Here is a 23,130-nt window from a genome sequence, read left to right as displayed (position 1 = left end):
CACATTTGTTCATAGTTTTTACTGTGGCTTGAAAATACGTCTATTTCTTTATGGGAAAGTCATGAGACTACTAAAGCCTCTTAGCTGCCAGAATCTGCTTTGTCACATGAGCGAGGGAGGTTTCAATAAACTGAGAATCAAGAAATGTTAGGACTCCATAAATCAATACCAATAAGATCATTATCTGAAATGTATGTGCATGGAAACCATTTGAAAGATGTAATATTGCAGGTGAAGCTGGTACACATTTTTATGGGCTGCTTCTCCAAAGGAATATTACAGTGCAGTCTGTGTGTGTTTGTCTTGTATTAGTCCAGTTCACAGGTAAAGCATGGGATTTATCATGACCTACTTTCCTAAAATAGCTTTTACAAAACAAAAAATTATGTAAGCTTGTGTGGCCACTAGTACTCATGTGTCCTTTGTGTGCTTATTATGGCTGTGAAAGGGAGTTGAACAAGATTTATATTAGGAAAAGTCAACCAAGGAAAAGCATGGGTTGGTTATCCCTGAATTCTAGTGATTTGGCAGCTACCAGCACCTAGAAGACCATTTGTATAAAATGAATCCCCATTGTTATTTTCAGAACTCCTTAATTCCAATGTCTTCAGTTTGCTCTATAGGCTTGTGACCTAGAAACCATCAAACTTGCTCAGGGGATTGTTTAGTATAGCTTCATTCCAAAACACAAAGCGTACAGTAAGAAAAGTAGCATTTGAAATGAATGAATGGTGTCCCAAACATCTTAGTCACTGCTATAATGCACCATAACTTTTAGTAGTGCTCTCTCTGTTTTCTACATGTATTTATCCTACATGTATTTATCCTATTCTTGGTTGTAATGAATTTAACATTAGTCCTACACATTGTTGCCTTATACTGCTTCAGTCCCTTGGGTCACAGTGTTTGATTTGTTACAAGTCCTGTGCTACCTCGGGTTACATACGCTTCAGGTTACAGACTCCACTAACCCAGAAATAGTACCTCGGGTTAAGAACTTTGCTTCAGGATGAGAACAGAAATCGTGCTCCGGTGGCGCAGTGGCAGCGGGAGGTCCCATTAGCTGAAGTGGTGCTTCAGGTTAAGAACAGTTTCAGGTTAAGAACGGACCTCCGGAACGAATTAAGTACTTAACCCGAGGTACCACTGTACCAGTTTGGTACGGAAACTATGCCACCAGTCCCTTTTCATTCAGGCAACTTGTGCTTGCTCGCAACATTATAGTAAATAAAATTAAAAAATGATGCTCTAAAAATCCTTGAAGGAAATACCAGAAGTTTAGAAAACAGTCATGTGGGTGTAGAGGAGTAATGTATGCTGAAATCCTATAGGATTACTGTAAGGCTATAATCTTTATATACCTGCCTGGAAGCAAATTGTTATTGAACACTGGGTTTTTGTTTTTTAAAAAGAAATACACTGCTGGTCTTCAAGTGGTGGGGCCCAGATCCAAGGTTGGTTGCAACGGGAGGACTACCACCTTGCAGATCTAAAGGAAAGGATTAAGAAACGGGCCCCCAAATGCGTGTTTGGGTTAAATGTGGGCCCTGGGCCTGAATAGGCTGATGATTGCTGGTATACTGTGCGTACATAAGATTGGGCTTGAAATGTAGGTTTGCATGGTCTTGGACCAGGGAGGTCCTTGCCTTGCTGCTGCAGGTTGCCATTATTCCCATTTCTCCCTCTGCCGTCTGCCTTCCTACCCCTTTGTGTCAACAATGTGCATTAGTGTGGGGAGCTGGAGGCAGAGGATAAGGTAACCAGGCATAATCCATATAAGCCAGTAACCCGCTGCAGCAAACAAAAAAGGGAAAAAAGAGCCGGCATGACCTAATGGTTAGAGCGTTAGACTGATCTGGGGGAGACCAGAGTTTGAATCCCCACTAAGTCATGAAGCTCACTGGGTGACCTTGGGCCGCTCACCATCTCTTAGCCTTGCCTCCATCACAGGGTTGTTGGGAGGAGCTATAGAACCCTGTCCACCACCTTGAGCTCCTTGGAAGAAAAAGGTGGTATAGAAATGTAATAAATAAATAGGAAGAAACGCGGGCTGGGGGGGGGGGGGAGAAAAAACACTGCTTTACACTTGGAACTTTTGCCAAGCGAGAGCGGCGCTGAAGAAGCCGCGGCCTGGCTGGCGAAACGCGGAGGCGGCGAGGAAGCTCCGCGGGGTAAGTCGAGCAGGCTCCACCCCGCGGGGCTGCAGCGTAGGCAGGAGGAGGAGCCGGCGGGGAATGAGGTGAAGCCGGTGTCGGCTGTCGCTGCTGCCCGGCGCGGCGCCGGCGCCCGACTGGACACTGGCAGGAGCGAGACCCGACGGAGGGGCCGCCGCCGCCGCCGGGCTGGGAGCGCCGTCTCCGCGAAGGGTCCGCCATGAGGGGAATGCTGCTGCTGCTGCCGCCGCTCCTCCTCCGCCGGCCTCGGCCACCTCCGGGGCTGAGAAGGCTTTGCAGCGCCGGCGCCGCCTCGGCTGCTCCTGCCGCCCCGGGGAAGAGCGAGGCGGGCTCGCAGGTACCTCGCTGCACTGAGTGGGGGTCGGGGGCGCAGGACTGGAGCTGCTCCTGGGTTCGGGCAGCGGGCATGGGATGGGGCGGCCTCCCTCTCCGAGCTTCTTTTTTGAGCGGTTGATGGAGGGATTGGACTGTTTCTTAAACAAAAAGGAAAGAAAAACGAAAGGAGCTGAGGAGGAGGGAACCGAGAAGTGGGAAGAGGAAAGGGGTCTTATTTCCTTCCTTTGAGGCTTCATGGTCTTAGCTTAGTGCTGTATTAACTTTTAACTTGAGCTTTGTTTGTTTTGTGCTCTTAGTCTGCTCCCTCGCCGCCACCTCCTCCTCCTTCTCTTTCGTAAGTTCCTTGGGAATGCTGATTGGCCACTGAAAGGCACCTTTTATGTGAATTAACGGGCTGGAAATTTTTGTTGTTGTGGGGCAGGGCATTTCATTAACCGTTCATTCTTTTCAAGGTACCTGCCTCTTCTTTTTGCCTCTTTCCCCTTCCTGTCTCTCTCTCTCTCTCTCTCTCTCTTTCTTTCTTTCTTTCTTTCTTTCTTTCATCATAGAATCACAGAGTTGGGAGGGAGCCTGGGGTCATCTAGTCCAACTCCCTGCAATGCTGGAATCTCAAAACGCCCATTCGCCATCCAGTTTGAAACCATACTTAACCCTGCTTAGCTTTGCAAATGTGATAGCAGTTTTACTGCTGCACCACTAGGACCTCTCATTTCATCTCCCCACCCCCATCCCCAGCATCACTTCTGTTTCCTTTTTTCATATAAGAAAATGTCCATTTTTGAGATGGGATGCTGCTGCTGCTGCACACTTTTGGGTACAAATCTTCCTCCTAGGGGAGGCAGAGTCAACACAAGTCTTCTGTGCTTCTGTGTTTGGTCTCTCAAACAAGCATGGGCAGCAGCCAGAGGGAGCAGATAGGGGAGCAGAAAGTGTGTGGTGGGTCCTTGAACCCACCTCTGCTACTTGCTCACCTGGCTTAGCATCAGGGACAAGTACAAAGCCATCTGCCAACTCTACACAACTTTGGGCAGGCAGTGGTTGGGTTTGAATCCCCCTGTGCTGCTTAGATCTCAGTTGGTGAATGCAGTCTGTCCTGGTCATCTTCAACATTGCTTGCCTGCCTGCCTGCCTGCTGAGAAGCAATCACTGCCATTTGGCAATCGCTGCTGTGCAGTGGTGAGTTCTCACAATGTGCTAGGGCATTCGTAGTTGCCTAATGGCGCATACCAGCCTACTCCCCCCCCCCTTTCCAGCTTCTTTTTTTTAATTTACTCTTCTCTTCACCTGTGGTGTCAAGACTGGTCTTAAGCATGTGAAGGAATGAGGAGTCACCCCCTGGAACATGTTCTTTTTCTTGTTAGTACTTCTCAATTCTGGAATGAGAAAGTGACATGGTAGAAAAAGGGCTGGTTCCAATTCCTGTCTTGTTGGTAGATTTTCTGTCTAAGTATATATACTAATAGGTTGCCATAGCAATTAATATGTAACTCTTGGCAGTTAAAACACAATCTTCTTGCTGCGCAGAAACATAATCCAGAATCTTTGGTCATGGAGCACTTTTGCTTTGCAGAACAAATGGGAAATTAAGAATTTGTGGTTGGTGCGGCCTGCCTCTACTTAAGGACGCTGAGCATGACCACATACTTAACAAATAAGTATGTAGAACACTTGCTTAGTAGCTACATAGTATTTAACTTCTGAATAAACAGGCATAGGGCTGTATGTTTCTCAGCCAATGTTATTGACCTTACTCTGGTATACCAAGAATCCATGTTCAGCTCAGTGCCAGTTTCCCAACATCTGACTATCTCCATATGGGCAGCTGTCAATAGAATGGCTAAGAGGTCACCAAACCTAGTTTTGACTACCCACTGACCTGCAGGAGCTTTCCATATTTTCAGGCAGGAGTCTCTTCCAGTCCTATGTCGACATTCAATGGAGCTGAATGTGGGACCTCAGGATGCAAAGCACATGCTGTGCCACTAAGCTACAGTCATTTCCCAAAGGAGTTTCCTTGTCAAATGCATGACAAGGAAATGAAGTGCCCATGCTACTTGGTTGACAGTCTAGATACAACATTAGAATACATGACCTAGATATGTCATTCTAATAATGCTTGACCTCAGTAGTCATACATTGTTTCCTGTAATTTGTTTTTTTACATAACAGCAGGCTTTTAACACCCAATGGTTGCTGGAGGGTCCTGATCTTGGATTTGAGAGGACGAGAGTGAATGCTTTAATATTCAGGTGTCTTTTTAAAGGAAGTTATCTCCGTTTTTTTTAAAAAAAGATGATAAATAAATGCTTTAAAAAATAAAGTGATTCCAGTGTAAATAAAACAAAATAATGGTATTTGAGTATGTGCTGCCTTTTCCATTACCAAGAACAGGTATTTTCCCTGCCATGCTGTTTCTCTAGAGTATAGCCACAGAATCACAGACTAACATTAATGTTGAAGCAACCCCCAGCAGCTGAAGAGGCTTGCTTATGCAACAGGTTAATCTTTTAATAAACATTCCCTTAGCTTGTTTCAGTTTTATTTACATATGCATGGAGTAATCCTGAAGAGAAAAGCAAATTTGGGATATGTTTGCACCTGCAGTGATTGCTTTAGTTTTGTTATGCAAGCTGAGCATTTGAACTGCAGACTCCTGGGATTTTCAAAGGCTCTGGAATAGCGCTGGTTTAAATGCCCAGCTTGAATGGGCTTGGTTGCCAACAATGTCTGGAGGACCATAGGTTCCCTGTCTCTCTTGTATACCTTGCAAGAACTGATGGCCATATTATTTATATACTGCATTTCCTACAAATAAATCTTTGTTCAAAGCAGTTCACATAAAAACAGTGTAAATGCAGAGGTATGATAATGATATATTATAAAAAATATAATATCCCTACAACATAACACTGAAAAAAATCAACAATTAAAAAGTCCATTTAACATAAATCAACATTATAGCAAATGCACACAGTGCAGCAGCGGTTATTTTTTTCTTAGGCAATAGGAAGTTGAAGCATGATGGCAATAGGAAGTTGAAGCATGAGACTGAGATGTTTTATGTGAATAAATAAGTTTGAGAAATGATTATTTGTTTAGGTTAACTACTTCTCACTCAGACTCTGATCCCAAATTAGCCTCGCCATTCTACATGTATTTTGGGATGGTTCCTGAATACCTCTGCATGGCTGTATATACAGGGTAAAAGGTAAGGAGGGAGCGGGTGGCACTGTGGTCTAAACTACTGAGCCTCTTCAGTTTGCTGATTGGAAGGTCGGCGGTTCGAATCCCCACGACAGGGTGAGCTCCCGTTTTTCTGTCCCAGTTTCTGCCAACCTAGCAGTTCGAAAACACACCAGTTCAAGTAGATAAATAGGTACAGCTATGGTGGGAAGGTAAATGGCATTTCTGTGTGCTCTGGTTTCCATCACGGTGTTCTGTTGTGCCAAAAGCGGTTTAGTCCTGCTGGCCAAATGACCTGGAAAGCTGTCTGTGGACAAATACCAGCTCCCTTGGCCTGAAAAACGAGATGAGCGCGGCACCCCACCTTTGAGTGGACTTAACCGTCCAGGGGTCCTTTATCTTTTACCTATATGCAGGGTATGTGGTTGTGAATCAAACATTGCACACCGCACTGGCAACCATGTTCATGATCCCAGAAACTGAAAAAGTGTAACTGTAAACTGCCCTGGGATTAAAAAAAAGTACAGTGTAAATCAATATGGAATAAATATTATGAAGGGTGACATATAAAGAGTTCAAATAAATAAGCAATCTGAATGCTAATTTGTGTGAAGTCTGAGTTCAGATCTAAAGAATTACAGGCAGCAACCATTTCATGCGGGGGCTCTGTTTCTGGCCCCTGCGTGTGTTAGCAGAGTGTTCCACCGCCCTGCCCCACACCTTTTTCTGCCCCCATTCTGCCTTCTTCTGGGTCCAAGAGGACCCACACACCGGTGATCATGCGTCAGTTGGACGTGCCTAAAATAGTCGCCACCTGTAAACAAGAAACTTAAGAAATATAAAGTGTGTAGATTGGTGGTGTGTTGAGATGTTTCATATGTGAAATTTGTGATAGATGTTGGGCGACAGGGTAGGGTCCTACCTTATTTCACATAAGCCTGTATCATGAATTGCAAAGTAGACACATCAGTGGGTCATAGTTTCCCAACAGGAAAGGCATAATGTACTCACACTTCTTGGGATTCTTTCAATTCCTATTTTTATTGAAAGCAATGAGGTATTTCAATCAAATGACAAATATTCATATCGGGCATTAACTTTATTTGTTTACATTTGTAGTATTTACCTTCCTTGAGGGTGGTTGGGTAACCATTGAAACACTCTTATAAATTCAAATGTTACTAAAAAAAACCCACAGCTACTTAAATTCAGCCACCCTTGTGAACTGAACCCTTGCCTCCTTTGTGCATGTGTGTGGCACAGCCACAAGCACTGTGGCATTAAACTTGAAAAGGGATGGAGCAGACAGATCCTGGAGGAGTTTCCTTTGTTGCTGTGAGTGGCAGATTGCAGTAAGGACACAGCAGTGTTTACAACTGTGAATGCTTCCACCTTCCATAGCTTGATGTTGTAATGTCAGACAGGGACAAAATATTTATTGAGAATATTGTGACAAACTCAGAGCTATTGATGAAGCATTGAAACCTTTGCATGAACAGATGGTAATTTACTGAATTATTCTAGCGGCAGATTCAGGTAGGTAGCTGTGTTGGTCTGACTCAGTCAAAATATATTTTAATTTTTTTTAAAAAAAATGTCCCAGTAGCACCTTTGTTGTTTAGTCGTTTAGTCGTGTCCGACTCTTCATGACCCCATGGACCAAAGCACGCCAGGCACTTCTGTCTTCCACTGCCTCCCGCAGTTTAGTCAAACTCATGCTGGTAGCTTCGAGAACACTATCCAACTATCTCGTCCTCTGTCGTCCCCTTCTCCTTGTGCCCTCCATCTTTCCCAACATCAGGGTCTTTTCCAGGGAGTCTTCTCTTCTCATGAGGTGGCCAAAGTATTGGAGTCTCAGCTTCAGGATCTGTCCTTCCAGTGAGCATTCAGGGCTGATTTCCTTAAGAATGGAGAGGTTTGATCTTCTTGCAGTCCATGGGACTCTCAAGAGCACCATAATTCAAAAGCATCAATTCTTCGGCGATCAGCTTTCTTTATGGTCCAGCTCTCACTTCCATACATCACTACTGGGAAAACCATAGCTTTAACTATACGGACCTTAGTAGCACCTTAGAGACCAACTAAGTTCGTTCTTAGTATAAGCTTTCGTGTGCAGGCACACTTCTTCAGATGCACACATGCATGCACATGAAAGCTTACACCAAGAACAAACTTAGTTGGTCTCTAAGGTGCTACTGGACAATTTTTTAAATTTTTAAAAATATATTTATTCTAGCGGCAGTTGGCTCTAATGAAACATGTCCGTACCTTGTTGTCAGGGAAAGTATCACCTTTAAAAATAACCAGATTTTAATTTGAATACTTCCTTGATCAGATATTTTAAATAAAGTTTTAATGTGTACACTGTGTTTGTACTAGTCTATTCTAGTTGAAATGTAGTGATTCTCCTTCTAAGCTTTTCGTGACAGAGGAAAATCAGCTTATGTTGCCAGAAAAGTTAAACTTAATTTTCTTTCCATTTTGATTACACTATTCTGAGGAAAGAGAGACTAAATCCGTAAGATCTGCAGATTGTGTTGCTTGCTGACTATATTCCCAGTAGAAGTTAATCCAGCCTAGAATCTCATTAAAAACTGTTCCAGGCAGCGGCGTAGCGTGGGTTATCAGCACCCGGGGCAAGGCAAGTAATTTGCGCCCCCTAACCCGGGGCAAGGCAATTAATTTGCGCCCCCTAACCCGGGGCAAGGCAAGTACAGTAATTTACTCTCCCAAGCAGCAGCAGCAGCAGCGAGGCTTCTCTTTCCCCCGCGCTCTCCTGGAGCTGCCTCTTTTCTTTCCTTTTTTCCCTTTATCCAAGGCTTTTCGCTTTCTCTCCTTAATTGATTCCTCCTCCACACCGCAGCGTTTCCTGGCTGCTTCCCCCCCCCTTCCCCTCTCTCTCCTCCTCGCTCTGCTTGCCTTGCCCTGCCCTGCCTGAGGGCGCCCTGAGGAGACTCCGCTCTCCTTTTTGACCAGGCGAGGTGGAAAAGTCTCTTCCCGCCCGCTCGCCAGACTCCCTGCTCGGCTCGGCTCACTACCCAGGCGGCCAGTGGAGAGAGAGCCGCAATTACCATAAAGCTCCTCTCCCTCCGCTTCGCCAAGCTGTCAAAGCCCGACAGCAGTGGCAACGGCAGCAGCACGCGCAGCCAGACCCCCGCCAGCCAGCCAGCCCGCCCGCCCGCCCAGCTTCCTCTCCTTTTTTTGCCCGCGGCAGAAGGCTTCGCTCTCCCCCTTCCTCGACCTCCTCGCCAAGCCGAGCGAGCGCGGGCTCCCTAACCCGTGGATTTTAGTAGGGGCAGAGAGCTGCTAGTGCGAGCGCGCCCCCACCCATGTTGCGCCCGGTGCGGCCGGCCCCCCTGGCACCCCCCACGCTACGCCACTGGTTCCAGGACTTTATGCATTCACTCCCTTATTAGAAAACGGACAACAAGACACGAGAAGACATTTTCTAGAATCAGATTTGACCATATGGAAGAAATGGAGACTGAAAATTTTACCTTTTGACAGTGGCAGAGTATATGCCTGTGCTGCCCAGGGCAGGCGCGCTCCCAAGGGGGACGGGGCGTGGAGGGTGCCCTCCTGCGACTCGCATGCCTAACGCAAGCCGCCAGGGGAAGGGGGGAGCTGGTTTGCCACTGGTGCAAAGGGGGAGGGGTGACATTCAGTGCGCCGTCTGCCTGTAACTCGGACTCCCACGCCTACCGCGAGCAAAGCGGCAAAACGGCGCAGCAGCTCCCGCTTCCCCGATGGCTTGCGCTGCTTTGCTCACGGTAGGCGTGGGTGTGTGAGTCACGGGTGGGCGGCACACCAAATGTCACCCCCCCGGATGACACCTGGGGCGCTGTGCCCCCACCACACCTACCTTCTTCCGCCAGTGTCTTTTGATTCTCCTTTAGTCCCAATAATATAACACTCTTTCTTTTGCATAGCAGCTGAATCATCTCCCCCCCCCCTCCAATCTACTCACAAGCACACAGAATGAATTCTCCTGTGTTTTGGGCTTTTTAGCCCTTTTTTTACTTTTTAAAATAATCTTTATACCTGTGGAAATCTCAAGATCTCCTCCATATCTGCACCTCTTGTCGGGTGATGCCGTTTTGGCTTTGTAAGCAACTGCACACTCACCCCCTTAACATTGGAAACAGGTTGATTTTAAAGATGAGGCCAAGACATGTTTTTATAGAGGGAGAACATTTCTCACTATCCTAGGAAAACAAAAGTATATTTTTGCAAGGAAACCTCCAAGAGGGGCAATATCACTGAGCTGGTAATTTCCTTTATGCATGTGAGAATATGCAAGCAGCACACGTAATTACGTATTATCCATTTCCAAGGAGTAGTCTTCCCAACACCGACTCTGGAGCTGCTTTTTAAACTTGTGCAAGTCCACATACTGCTTGGCCTTAGTAACATCTTAGTGTTTGTTTGGTGCTTCCTTAGTCCTGTAAGCCATTAGTGGAAGATTTGCTGACTGACCTAAATAAATATTTTGTTGTTGTTAATTTCTTGCCAACTGTGCCCATTATAACAGTACAAACTGGCTTAGAAGGAATAATATATTATTATGAGTGTAGGTTGAGATGAAGCAGATCACGTAATTAATTTAACTGGAAATATTTATAGCACATATAGCATTTGGCCTCTGGCATTAACCCCAGCTTAATTGTTCTTTATCTGATACGCATCCGTTTCATTCTTCAAACATGTCTTAAAATGTTGTCTAACAAAATGGCTTTTCATGGCCAAAGAATGTTATTACTAAACCTTAGAAGTTACACCAACATGGGATTTACGGTGGTGGTGGTAGGGAGAACCACAGATGGAGGAAAGGCAGGAGATATATAACAAACAAATAAATAGTACAGTGGACGCTCAGGTTGCGAACGTGATCCGTGCGGGAGGCACGTCCGCAACCCGCAGCATCTGCAACCTGCAGCGCCGCGCATGCACAGGTTGCGATCCGGCGCTTCTGCACATGTGCAAAGTGCGATTTAGTGCTTCTGCGCATGCGCCAAAACCCAGAAGTAACCTGTAATTCCGGGTTTTGGCACGTCCGTATCCTGAAAACGCACAAGCTGAAGTGTCTGTAACCTGAGGTATGACTGTATCATGAATGCAAGCTTTCTTTTATTTCAGCTCAACATACAACCTACCTTTGGCTTTCTGTTTGACATTGATGGAGTACTGGTACGAGGAAAGACACCAATTCCAGGCGCAAGAAAAGCCTTTCAAAAACTGCTTAATTCTCAGGGAGAGTTTTCGGTTCCTGTAGTATTTGTCACAAATGCAGGAAACTGCCTTCGTCAGAAGAAAGCAGACCAGTTGTCTCATATTCTTGGAGTGCCAGTGAGTAATTTTAACGCCTTTTGTATGTGTATGTGTGTGTTTTAAATCACATGAATAATGAAGGAATATTTCTGGTTTATAAATAGTCTACTTAGTTCAGTAGTTCTTGTCTTGCCTTCATAAAGACAACAACTTTAAATCTCAGTCCCAAATCTTACAGGTGTCTTTTAAAATAGATGCAATATCTTCCAAATAATTTCAAGGGTTTCTCTTAGGGGATTAAAATGCTTATCAGCTTCATGTTTTATAGGGCAAATTGTGTGTACTTCTATCAAAGTAACATTAACCTCATGAATTGTAAGCTGTTTTCTCATTATTGTTTTGTATATGGTTTAATTTAAACCTTACCTCTGAAACAAGAATCAGATGCTGGGTGTGGAGAGAGACTGAGGCAAGAACTATTTTAAGCACTGGTTGTGTGCTGTGAAAACAGAAATCTGATCTGAATTAATTTTTCAGTACTATTTTCATGAGCAAAGATGTCACAGGTAAAAGAGAGCATATTAATTAAGGAACTGATCTCCCATTCTTTCTCTCACAGATTTCCCAAGACCAAGTCATGATGTCCCACAGTCCTTTGCGAATGTTCAGACGTTACCATGACAAATGTGTTCTTGTGTCTGGACAAGGGCCTCTTCTTGATATTGCTAAGCAGTATCCTTTGGAAGATGTAGCTTATTCCAGGTTAAAGTGGTACCTTGGGTTATGTACGCTTCAAGTTACATATGCTTCAGGTTACAGACTCCGCTAACCCAGAAATAGTACTTTGGGTTAAGAACTTTGCTTCAGGATGAGAACAGAAATCGCGTGGTGGCGGTGTGGCAGCAGCAGGAGGCCCCATTAGCTAAAGTGGTGCTTCAGGTTAAGAACAGTTTCAGGTTAAGAACGGACCTCTGGAACGAATTAAGTACGTAACCAGAGGTACCACTGTATATGGAAAAAAGCTTTTGGTTTTTTCGTACAGTGATTAATAGGTGCATCTTGTAGTTTATGCTGTCCATCAACTCTGATGAAATCAGTCAGCTCTTAAGTGTGGTCTTGAAATATATAACGCAGCAAGAGAAATGAGGGGCAGGCAAAGAAGAAGAAACATTTCCTATTTTCTTTATTAACCTTTCCAGCTCCTGGTTGCTGCCTCGGTTTCTTGCTCTCTTTGAGCAGGCCGTATCTGGCTTACACAGAGAGGCTGCCACTAACAGCTGTCCAGTCACTGTTGTGGTTATGCTGTGTGTTTGTGTGAAAGGGAAACTGCAAGCTCGTTCTGAAGCCATTGTGGGTTCTTGTCTTGGCTGCAGGGAATGAATACAGCAGGAGTGGATCCTAAAATAGTAGTAGTAGTAGTAGTAGTAGTAGTAGTAGTAGTAGTAATTCTTGGTTGTGTGGCTTGAAAAAAAAGAAGTTGCAGCCGAATCAAATTTATTGCTTGTTTCATAAAGCAGAAATGTACATTCCAGGAAAATGTTGCAATAAAATTGTATTGTTATCCATAACCAAATACATTGCTAGTGTTGGATTTTGTCAGCCTATTACAATCGACAGGCTGCGAGAAAACTTCCCCTTATTGGACATGGTGGACCATGACAGAAGACCTAAAGTTTCAGTAAGTATATTGTTTACTACAGATCATTTCTCTTAATAATTGATTTGAGAGCTTTGTATTGTCCTTAACAAAAATGTCCTACCTAACAGCCTGGTTTGGCCCTTGAAGTCTCTCTGACCGCTGTTCATATGCTCATAAATTTAGGATGTTCTACTAGCTTAACTCCACAAAATCTATTTCCAAGCAGTTGCTATATAGACAAATGAAAGACAAATTTAATTGCCTGTATATTGTCCACAGCATTTAAAAGGTTGTACAGTTTGTTCTGAAGGTTACCCAATATTGACTGATCTCACAATAGATTAGGCTGCAATGAAAAGAGCAGAGTAGAAACATGAGGAAATGTTTCCAAGAACTAATGAAAGCATTGCCCAAGTATTGTGTCAGGTTGAAGAGGACAGGAGAGTTGAACTGAACCAGACTAGTTCAGGAGGAAGGGGCTGAGACACTGACCAGCCCTTTAATTACCTGTACTTCCTCGTTTCCTTTGTGGAAAGTCATGTGTAGCTGCATTACCGTGTGGAACTTTTTTTTAGGTCACTCTTTCTTAGGTGTGTGTCCTTTCTTCCTTATCCTGGAGTGCGCATGTGCACACATCTAAGTTCGTTTTGGGGGAAGGAAAAGAAGTGGAAGAGGATGATCAAATTTCATGGGGTTTCTATAATAAGTTAATTTCTCTGGCCTGTTTTGAGGATGGTATCACAAGCCTGCAAGGAATAATCAGATGAAAAGTGTATGCTTGAATCCCATCATGAAAATTGTGAATTTTAACTGTGAAGGGAGTGCAGGATTTTTGTTTCTCTTGACAACAAAGTGACTTTGATTGTTATTAAAATGTGTGTTTTTTTTAAATAGAGAAGAGAATGAAATGCACAACGGTATCTTCCCACACCCCAGTGCTATCTCATTCTTACACTTAGGATATTGTGTTGCTGAGTATTGTGCAAAGGGTAAAATCCATTTGGGCACAATGGTAATATGCAAACGTCCTGAGCATGCAAGGCAATGCTGCACTAGACCTAGAGGAGTGAAGTGTTCGTTTTGAGGCAATTTTGCCCCCCTAAAACACATAGCAGGGGTTTGCATTAGTGAGTGAAGGGGCTCAAGCAATTGTTTCAGCTGCTATGGAAGCATGATATGAAGCCAAAGCAACCACCAGCAGCAAGTACTTTTCAACGACAGAGGTGCCTTTCCAGTTCCTTGTTGCTGTAATAGGTATACGTTTATTTCTTAGAAATGTAAGTGGGCATGCGAAGAATAACGGTACATCTGAACAGGACTTGTGTGCCTGTCAGAGTTAAAGAATGCTTTTCTTAGTAATGATAGCTTGTTTCCCCCCCCCCCCTTTGCAGCATCCGCCTGAAGTGGAACTTCCCAAGATTGAGGGTCAGTATGTCCTGCAGCCCATGATTTCTAAGTGAAGTAGAATGCATGGTGGCTTTAAAAAAAACATACTACTTTGATGGCCTCAGGGGCCGGTTGTGATGAACCTGACTGGTAGGCGCATAGCACTTGGCATGTAGAGTTTATATTCCCTTGCTCTTTAACGCTAACTTACCTATTTGTCTCCTTTCAGTAAGTTCTCTTGTAACACTGCCCTTCTAGGCTAAGCCATGATGCTGTCAGTGCTATCTAAGTCTTAGCTTTACAATCCCTATTCCAAATTAGAACTTGAAAGCAAGGAGGTAGACCCTATGACCTGTGCTGGTTGTGTCACTAGTGGACTAGGCATTAGCTTACTAAACACCCACCCACTCCCTGGCCAGAAAAAAAGACGGTTACTAAAAACTGCTGTATAAAACAACTTACATACGTAAACAAATCTTCCAAAACCATATTCCATACTACAGAAATTACCATCACCATTATTAATTTCATTTATGTAGCACTTGCCATGTGGCATTCTGAAGCGATTGACAAAATCTTAGCTAGGGGTGTGTTTACTTAACATGAAAGATGCAAAGTCTTGCTGCACCTTTGTACAATAGTCTAGTCCTGTTCAGGCATTCAGTACATGTAGGTACCCAACACATAGATGGGCCTGTGGGAATGCACAGTTCTAGCCCTGCCACATTGATAATTGACACATCTGACAGCCATATCTCCATGCACATACAGGGTTGCCATCTTTGTGGAGAAAATCCTGTATGTTGAAACGTGTGTGTGTGTGTGTGTGTGTGTGTGTGTGTGTGTGTGTGTAGAAGCAGCCCACTTCAGACAGACACTGATCAAGCATTAGTGAAAGAATGGAATGAAGGTAACAATGGACCCTGGAGTTGTTTCATGAATTTCTGAAGATGAAAGTTGACTGAAGACAATATAGCTGCAAATAAGTTACTACTCAGTGGAATTCTGCTCTATTTATTTCGAGCTTTGTACCATCTCATGGAGCGTAACAAGGACAGAATTGTTACACTGTGGTAGCTGTGTAGAATTGTGTACCTAATTTGTGTCCCTGTTGATTGCCTTGTAGCGATTGTTCTATTTGGTGAGCCAGTGAGATGGGAAACGAACCTGCAGTTGATCATAGATGTTCTTTTGACAAGTGGCTATCCTGGGAATCCATATGCTCAGGCAACTCACCCACACATTCCTGTACTGGCTTGCAACATGGATCTAATGTGGATGGCTGAAGCCCAGTCTCCAAGGTAGGGCAAGGGCAGTGAGTGCTTGCAGATTTTTCAAGATATGTACAAACAGCAAGGGAGAACTCTTGGTATCTGAAGAGTTCACTGAGCTTGTCAGCATACAACACCGAAAATGTATCATCAATGTCACAAACATTCATAATTCCTTGATTCGAAGAGTGGGCCTCACTGATCCATAATGCTCAACTTACTTATGAGGCAAGCATTATGACTTCTGGGAATACCTCAGTTTGGATTAAAATCTGAGCCAGAGGAGAACTTATCCCATCCCATCTGTCTGTGCACTTACCTGGCTGTTTCTCTGTCAGTGGGAAGACTAATTAAGAACCAAAAACAATCCCTTTCACGCTCCTGATGATGCCTGTTAAACACCCAGTGCTCGGGTCCCTGTCATAGGAGCATTGCAGGTTGCAGGGGGTGGGGTGGGGAGGATGAGATGGAGATTTCTCACTAACACATCTACTGTTTCCAGGGAAGCAGGTTTGAGAAGGGTTGTGCTTCTCCATTCCCAGTAATGTTATAGGGAACAGGACCCATTTTGATTTGTAATTGTGCTTGGAATTAACTGATTTAGGGGTATAGTTTAATTTGCCATGTTCATGGGTGAGGGGGGTTTCCCATCACTACAAAATATATGCAACTAGTGGATATGCCCAGCACTGCCCGGGATTTTTTAAGAGACCAACAAACACTGCTTTTTAAAAAATGGATAGCATAGTGCATGTGTGTTAGCAACTCACCTGCCTATTTATGTAAAATGGAATGGAATTAATTCAGCCTTCACAATCTACCTCAATAGAAGTTGGACAAATGGCTTTCCCTTTTTATGTGATATTTTGTTTTTATCCTGGCTAACCATTCATTCTCGCTGACGAAGCTTTATTTTCTGTATATTTTAGGTTTGGGCATGGAACATTCATGGTTTGTTTGGAAAACATTTACAAAAAGATCACTGGCAAAGAGCTGAAATATGAGGCTTTGATGGGAAAGCCAAGTGAACTGACATATCACTATGCAGAATACCTGATCAGGACACAAGCAACTGCAAAACAATGGAAGAAGCCTATTCAAACCCTCTATGCCATTGGGTAAGATGTTTCTCATCGTAAAATATTCCTGTTGCAAACAGCAACTCATAAAACTTGTTAAAATGAATGAGTCAAAACTCATGATTTGTCAGTCAGTTGAGAAGGGGAACATTTTAGGTAGGCTATTGTTACGAAGTTTAAAAGTGCTAAGGGACTGGAATAAATAAATGTGATTCTCCCCCTGAAAACCAGTTTAAAACTTATCCAGTGACATTGCAGATTGTCAAAACCACCCTTCCTCTTTCAATTTTAGCCAGGCAGTAAATAAGTGAAAGAATCTGCTATATAGTTGTACAATGTCTGGCTCCTGGTGAATCTGAAACCTCCTTTTTCAGATCTTTTTATCAGTGGTCAGTGGCAAATAAAGTCACCTGCTTCTGTCTGCTTAAGCAGTTACAGCCAACTTCTCTGCATGTTTTCTCAGAAGAAAGTCTCACTGGGTTCAGTGGGACTTGATCCTAATTATCTGCATAAGCTTGTCTTTTAGTTCACGTGGTGTTGAAAGATCATGGGCCAAATCATGCTGATTTTACCTTGGGAGGAATGCATCACAATCACTTTCGGTTATGCCTTTTTGGTTAATCACTGATGCTGGGATACTTATTCAGATTTGAGATGGCTTTGAGCTTCATTTTGCTTTCTGTTAATGAAGTCGATAATTGCATCCGCTCTGTACTGGGAATATATTGGCTTGTAGTGGAGTGAAAGAAGCCCATCAGAGGAGACCTCTGCTGCTGTAGAGAGCTCTGGAGAACACTGAAGCTCTGCTCTCAGTCACTGTCAGCCTCTCTTTTCCTCAAATCCTGCTCATGCTTTTCAGCCTTCACTCCTGTGATAAGTTTTTTTTTTTGGGGGGGCACCTTAAAAATGTTAAGATTCCGATATGTCAGCTTCTTGACTTCTGTTGCCATCTGGCAAAATATATGCAGCCTTGGCTATACTGGTTCAGTGTGGGGATGTGTGTGAAAAGTATGAATGGCTTAAATGTGTAAAATGTGTGAACCTGCAACACGTGCATATTTCACTAATATTATAGTATTTGTTGGTTTTCACGTCATTCCTCTTGTCTTGTTTGGATGTACAAAAGATTCTATGAACCAGGGTGAAGTTTATTTTCCCAAAGGCAAGGAGAAACCCTCTGAGACACAGTTCATTGGGCTTTAGATCCACAGAGCTGCTAGACCAGGGGTGAGATGTCCAGAAAGGGAGCTTAGAAGTGTGCACTTGTAAAGCCCGTAGACTGCAGTATGCAGAGGAGAGTCTGTGCACTGTAATAATGGAAATAGCAAGCTCTATCAGCAGGTGCATTGCGCATATACCCGAAATATGTTTATGCTGATGTAACTTTCTTGACTCCCTAGGGATAACCTAATGACAGATATTTATGGTGCTAATCTTTACAACCGCTACCTTCAAGAAAAGAACTCGAGACGAGGTTCCAAGGCACGTATCCAGGCCAAAGCTGCCGGGGGCTCAAGATCTGCCACAGTCTCTCAGGAAGAAGAACTCGAAAACACTTGGGAAAGTGAATTAGCCCCTGCAACTGCCACAAGCTGTAGGTCTGTCCTTGTTTGCACCGGAGTTTACAACCCTCACACAGAGGTGCCCTCTGACACGAGGGAGTGCATAACTGAGACTGTGTTTCATGGGCACAGGGATTTTAGGTTTGATCCTGCTTTAGTAGAACCAAACCACATTGTTCCAGATGTTGAAGCTGCTGTCGACTTAATCTTCCAGCTAGAGAACTTTGCACCAAATGAAAATTATAGGACTCCTTAATAACTTTCTTAACATTGTGTATTCTGTGTACTTTTTCTTCCTGAAAAACCAAACTGAAGCACTTAGTGGCATATCCTTCCTAACATGTTTATATTTTTATATGTAACACTTCTAATACACTCCTGCTTGTTCTAACAGCACCTTCCTTTGATACCTAACTTCAGTTTCTGTGCTCTGATATCCCTTTGCGTCCAACACCCTTGCTATGGACTGTGCTTTTTATATGAATTGTTTTCTGCATGCTGCCTTCACTATTTAGCCACAGAGTTAAATCTAATGCTCTGAACAGTGAGGAAGAACATCAGCTGTGTTCAGCAGTCAAGGCAAGTCTGTTTTAGATAGTGTGTAATGAACTCTATGCAGTTCTGAGTTTAAAGCAGGGGTGGCTATCCTCCCAGATCCTGTTGTACTCCAGTTCCCATGAACCCCAGCCAGCATGGCTTATGGTGAGAATTTGTGGGAGTTGTAGTCCAATAACGTTTGAAGAGCCATAGGTTAGCCAACCCTGATTTATATGTTTATTCCTAAGGGATTATAGTGTTCCCCTCCATAACATCTTGCTTTCTTTTGCTACGAATTCCATCCAAAAAAAGTCACTGACTCATTGTACTCTTTTCTCTGTTTCCTTTATGGAAAATAGAATCTGCACTTCAGGGGAAACGTTGTGTTCAGTGCTTTTCTTTGGATTTCAGCTCAAGCTCAATTGACTAAAATTATGGCACAATCCATAAGTTTGTGAAAACACCAATGGGCTGAATGGGATTTGAGTGGTATAATATTTTATTCTAAAGAGCTAAAAGTTTCTGGTAGGCTTTATCCCTTATCCGTCTGGATTTATCATTAAACTCTTAAATACACTCAAGTTTTATTATTAATCACGGTGTTTCTCCTGCACTGAACTACAGAATGCACAATAGCTGTTTGAGCTACTTTCTTAAACCTGAAACTCCAAACCACAGTGGCAATGTTGAACATGCTAGTGAGATTCCTTCCCTCTGCGAAGTATCATGTATCTGGTATTTAATGGCCATGTATCTCATGGATGTAAAGTTTTAAATAATAACTTATTTCTTACATTACCAGTTTTATAAAGCATTGTGTTTAACTAAAAAAAAACCCTGCCCAGTAAAGTATTTTCTATTTAAAACTGCCTACGGATCTTTCTTTCTGCTTTCTGTATATGTCATACGTCTGACCCCTTACTTACTGAAGATGACAGAGAGGGTGATTATGGCGCTACTGCAGGTATTCCTGGATGAGATTATCTAGATCCAGCACAATCTGAATTCAGATCTGGTATGGGAGCTGAATCAGGCTTGATCAACCTTTATTGTGAGAGAGGGGCAGGAGTGTGACCCCGTTACTTCTGCTTGATCTCTCCGTGGTTTTCAATACATTGATCGTGGTATCCTTCTGGACTGATATAGTGAAATGAGTATTAGAAGCACTGTTTTACAGTGGTTCTGTTTGTATCCTCAAGGTTGTGACTATAGAGTAGCACTGGGTTAAGTGTTCCTCAGACCCCTGGCACTTGTCCTGTGGGGTTCTGCGGAGTACTATCCTCTCCCCAGTGCTATTGAACATTTATACAAACAGGGCTGTCTTTACCGGGGGGGTGGGGGGTGGCAAGGGGTGCAGGGCACCCAGGCCCCAAATTCTGGCCGGTGCCAGGCGCCCGCCGCTGAAACAGCCTAAGCTCTTAACTATCTACCTGTTATGAAATAATAAAGAATTTTGATCAAGCTAGAAAAACAAAATACATATATACCTAGGTATTACCAAAATGTATACCTTCTGTTTCACTAAAGGACTTTTGACTTTGTGCGCTCATTTACCAAAGATGTGCCATGCCGGCAGTGGCGCTTGTCATTCACAACAGCGGTGCTTGTCAGACTTGAGGGCGCTGGGCAGATCTTTGCAGTCCGGCGGCGCATATGCTAAAGACTCCCCTGTATACAAAGCTTTTGGGAGCAGTATTATTATTATTATTATTATTATTATTATTAATTTGTACCCCGCTCATCTGGCTGGGTCTCCCAAGCCACTCTGAGCGGCTTCCAACAAAGATTAAAAATACATTAAAATGTCACACATTAAAAACTCCCCTAAACATTAGGTGTTTAGGTGGGCCAATAAACTGTGCTTGAATCCTGGGAAGGAGAAGGCTCTTGGGGTGGATGTTCCCCACCTTCAGGAGGCAGGTTGGGGAATGGGGTTGCTCTCCCTTGGAAGGATGCTTGGGCTGAGCTTAGCTGTACAAAGAGCTGTTTGGCCACAGAATGAGAGATTGACAGAAATGGTTGCAGGAATGCTGCAGAGTGTGGGGAGAATAGGGTTGTTTCCCCCAAAATATATGTACATATATAAATATTGAGGAAAACTCACTTTCCCCACTTTAAGCTTCACATGGTAGAGCCTAATGTAATGTAATGTAATGTAATGTAATGTAATGTAATGTAATGTAAGCCTGTATAGTCGCAGAGTTACAGGAACAGCTACCCCACCAAGATGGTGATGAAAGAAAGGAGACCATGAGAGCTGTGGTAGAGTTCAGCATCTAAACCACAAAGGTATTTCACTTTGGTCTTTCCAAATTTCCCAATTTCCCCCCTATGGGTTGGAACCAGAAGGTGCTTTCTGTGGACTGAAGCATTCATTCTACTTACATCAGATCCAGTGGAGATTCTCACTGGAGAAACAGACTTTTCCCAGTTCCCTTTCCCCACTGCAGCTTCCAGCTTTGCAGGAGGAATTGGCAGAAATCACATTGTCTCCTGTCCATTTTTCCTGTGGAAGCATCCCACGAGCAAAGTTCTGCTGCCAGATTCTGAGTCCAAACCCATTCCATCTCAAAGAGTGAATATTCCCTAAATTTGCAGCACTTAAAAAGCAGCATTTAATTGAAAGCATTGGAGAATGTGGTGTTCAAAAAGCAAATTGCACAATATTGTTTCCTAATTGTTCCTAATATATTGGCTGAAAGTGGAGCAGGAAATTTTTGGTACATTGCTGTCAATTCCAAAACAGCTGGTTCTCCCCACCCCCGCCCATTGGCTTGGTTTGAAAACGGGCCTAAGCCCTCGTTTTTTAAAAACAACACAAGAATGGACCATGATCAGACAAACCATGCCTTGTTTGTGCAAAGTTTGTTTTATTTTTCTTGTCACATACCTTTGTAGCTCAATAAAATCTGCGTAGGTGTGGCCATGGTTAAAGACAGGTGCTGGGTTTGCTCATAACTCCATGTTATAGTTAAAACAAATCAAGATTTGTAAGCCAACAACAAACCGTGGCTTCAGATTTTTAAGGTACTGGGCAAGGTTAGCGCATGTCCAACCATGGATTTGCGTTAAGTGTGAACCAGCTGTGCCGCAACTGAAGAACACTTAAGAGCTTGTGAGTGGAAGAGACAAATTTGCTAGTATTCCCTCCATTATCCACTAGAGGGCAGTAGAGCAAAACAGCTTGTCTAACAGCTGTTCAAACTACAAGCAAACAGAATTTTATGCAGTATTTAATTATTTAAGTATTTAATTATCTTTGGTTCTGCTAGTATAGAGCTGCACTGTATTGTATGTTGTATTTGGCTTTTAGTACCATGCTCCATCGAGGGCATGACAAAATATGAACAACAGCACCGACAGAAGAACATCCAGAACTGATTTATTAACAAGTGTCATTCATATGCAGCTCAGTGAGTGGAAGGTTGAAGCAACAGAAGGGCAATATGGCCCCAGAAGGACTGGGAAGTTTCAGAGTCGGCCCAGCAATTGCTGGCAGAAATCAGCCATGTTCTCCAAATCATTCTCCCTTCATTACTCTCTGCCCTTCATAGGGTGACACCCAACTGATTCATGGCATCCACCTCTCTCACAAGATGTAAGCATCACACAGATTAGAGGTATACTGAATGCAGCTACTTCCTAATGCCCACATTCTGTTGCATTTATTCCAAATTGAAAGAGTCCAATGCCCGCAAGTTCATGAGAAGCTGATGGCGGGCTTTTTGTTTCAATGGGTTTTTTGTTGAGTACCTGGGAGTGTATATGATTGAATATAGCAGTTTGGGAAATCTTGGGAGCCTTAATCTGGGGTACTGCCACATGATGCCCCTAGCTTAGATGGCTTTAAAATGTGATGAAACACATCATAGAATCAGAGTTGGAAGGGACCTCAGGGTCATCTAGTCCAACCCCTGCAATGCAGGAATCTCAACTAAAGTATCCATGACAGATGGTCATCTAACCTCCAAGGAGAGTCTACAACTTCCTGAGGTAGACCGTTTCACTGCTGAACAGCTCTTACTGGCAGAAAGTTCTTCCTACTAGCACACTGAGTTGGGTGTCAACAGGACTGTACCCAAACCGAGAAACAAGAAGATATTGATATGGTCAAGTATTTCAAGGTTTAGAATAGGTGTCACCAACATGGTGCCCATGGGCCTTCCCTGGCACCAGAAGGCTTCTCACTCCCCCAAGCTGAACTTTGGCCAATGGTTGCAAGGTGTGTTTTTGTGTTGCCTGTGAGTTTCTCATTTGTAACTATAAGCAGAAGTCCCTAAAGCAACCCCCGGTTTAGAGAAATACAAATAGCTCAGTGCTGACAGAATGCCAAATCCGTTGAGGCAAATAAAAAAAATGAAGGGTCAGGGGAGAGAATGTGTGTCCTAGAAAAGGGCATAGGTAGCTGGCACTCTGGACAAGGAAATTCCACACTAGCATTCTGTTTGTGATTAATCACTATTGACAAATGAAACCTGCAAAGACAAGACTGACCTTTCAGATTCAGATGTAGCAGGCCAGTAAATACCAGTTGCTGAAGGGTGAGAAAGTACTAATGCCATCAGGCTGTTTGGGGGAGCCTGTGTCGGAAGCAAAATGCTTGTCTAGATGGATTCTTGATCTGAGGCAGCAGAACTTTCATTATGAGGTTACTAGCAGGGAGTGCCCAGCCATGTCTGGGAATTTTTGAAAATA

The 23,130-nt window shown here is 43.5% G+C and overlaps 1 protein-coding gene and 1 long non-coding RNA gene across 2 annotated transcripts; one reads left to right on the top strand and one right to left on the bottom strand.

The window, feature by feature from the left end:
* The first annotated feature begins 2,290 nt into the window (after nt 1–2,290).
* On the top strand, nt 2,291–19,301 carry LOC308582145 (haloacid dehalogenase-like hydrolase domain-containing 5). Its single transcript, XM_081185017.1, has 8 exons — nt 2,291–2,511; nt 10,830–11,039; nt 11,581–11,693; nt 12,546–12,639; nt 13,992–14,025; nt 15,113–15,287; nt 16,187–16,375; nt 17,737–19,301. The coding sequence occupies exons 1-8, from the start codon at nt 2,374–2,376 to the stop codon at nt 18,152–18,154; spliced, it is 1,371 nt and encodes a 456-aa protein (XP_081041143.1). The 5' UTR covers nt 2,291–2,373; the 3' UTR covers nt 18,155–19,301.
* On the bottom strand, nt 5,533–10,822 carry LOC308582146. The gene is made up of 2 exons (XR_014005516.1): nt 9,074–10,822; nt 5,533–8,287 (listed from the first exon to the last, which is right to left on the bottom strand). It is a non-coding gene; the product is annotated as an uncharacterized lncRNA (long non-coding RNA).
* Nucleotides 19,302–23,130: the final 3,829 nt, after the last annotated feature.

The sequence above is a fragment of the Podarcis bocagei genome, assembly GCF_964188305.1.
Source record: "Podarcis bocagei genome assembly, chromosome: 2".
In the NCBI taxonomy this organism is placed as follows: Eukaryota; Metazoa; Chordata; class Lepidosauria; order Squamata; family Lacertidae; genus Podarcis; species Podarcis bocagei.
Note: the sequence above shows the minus strand (reverse complement) of the source record. Positions and strands in the feature narration are given on the sequence as shown.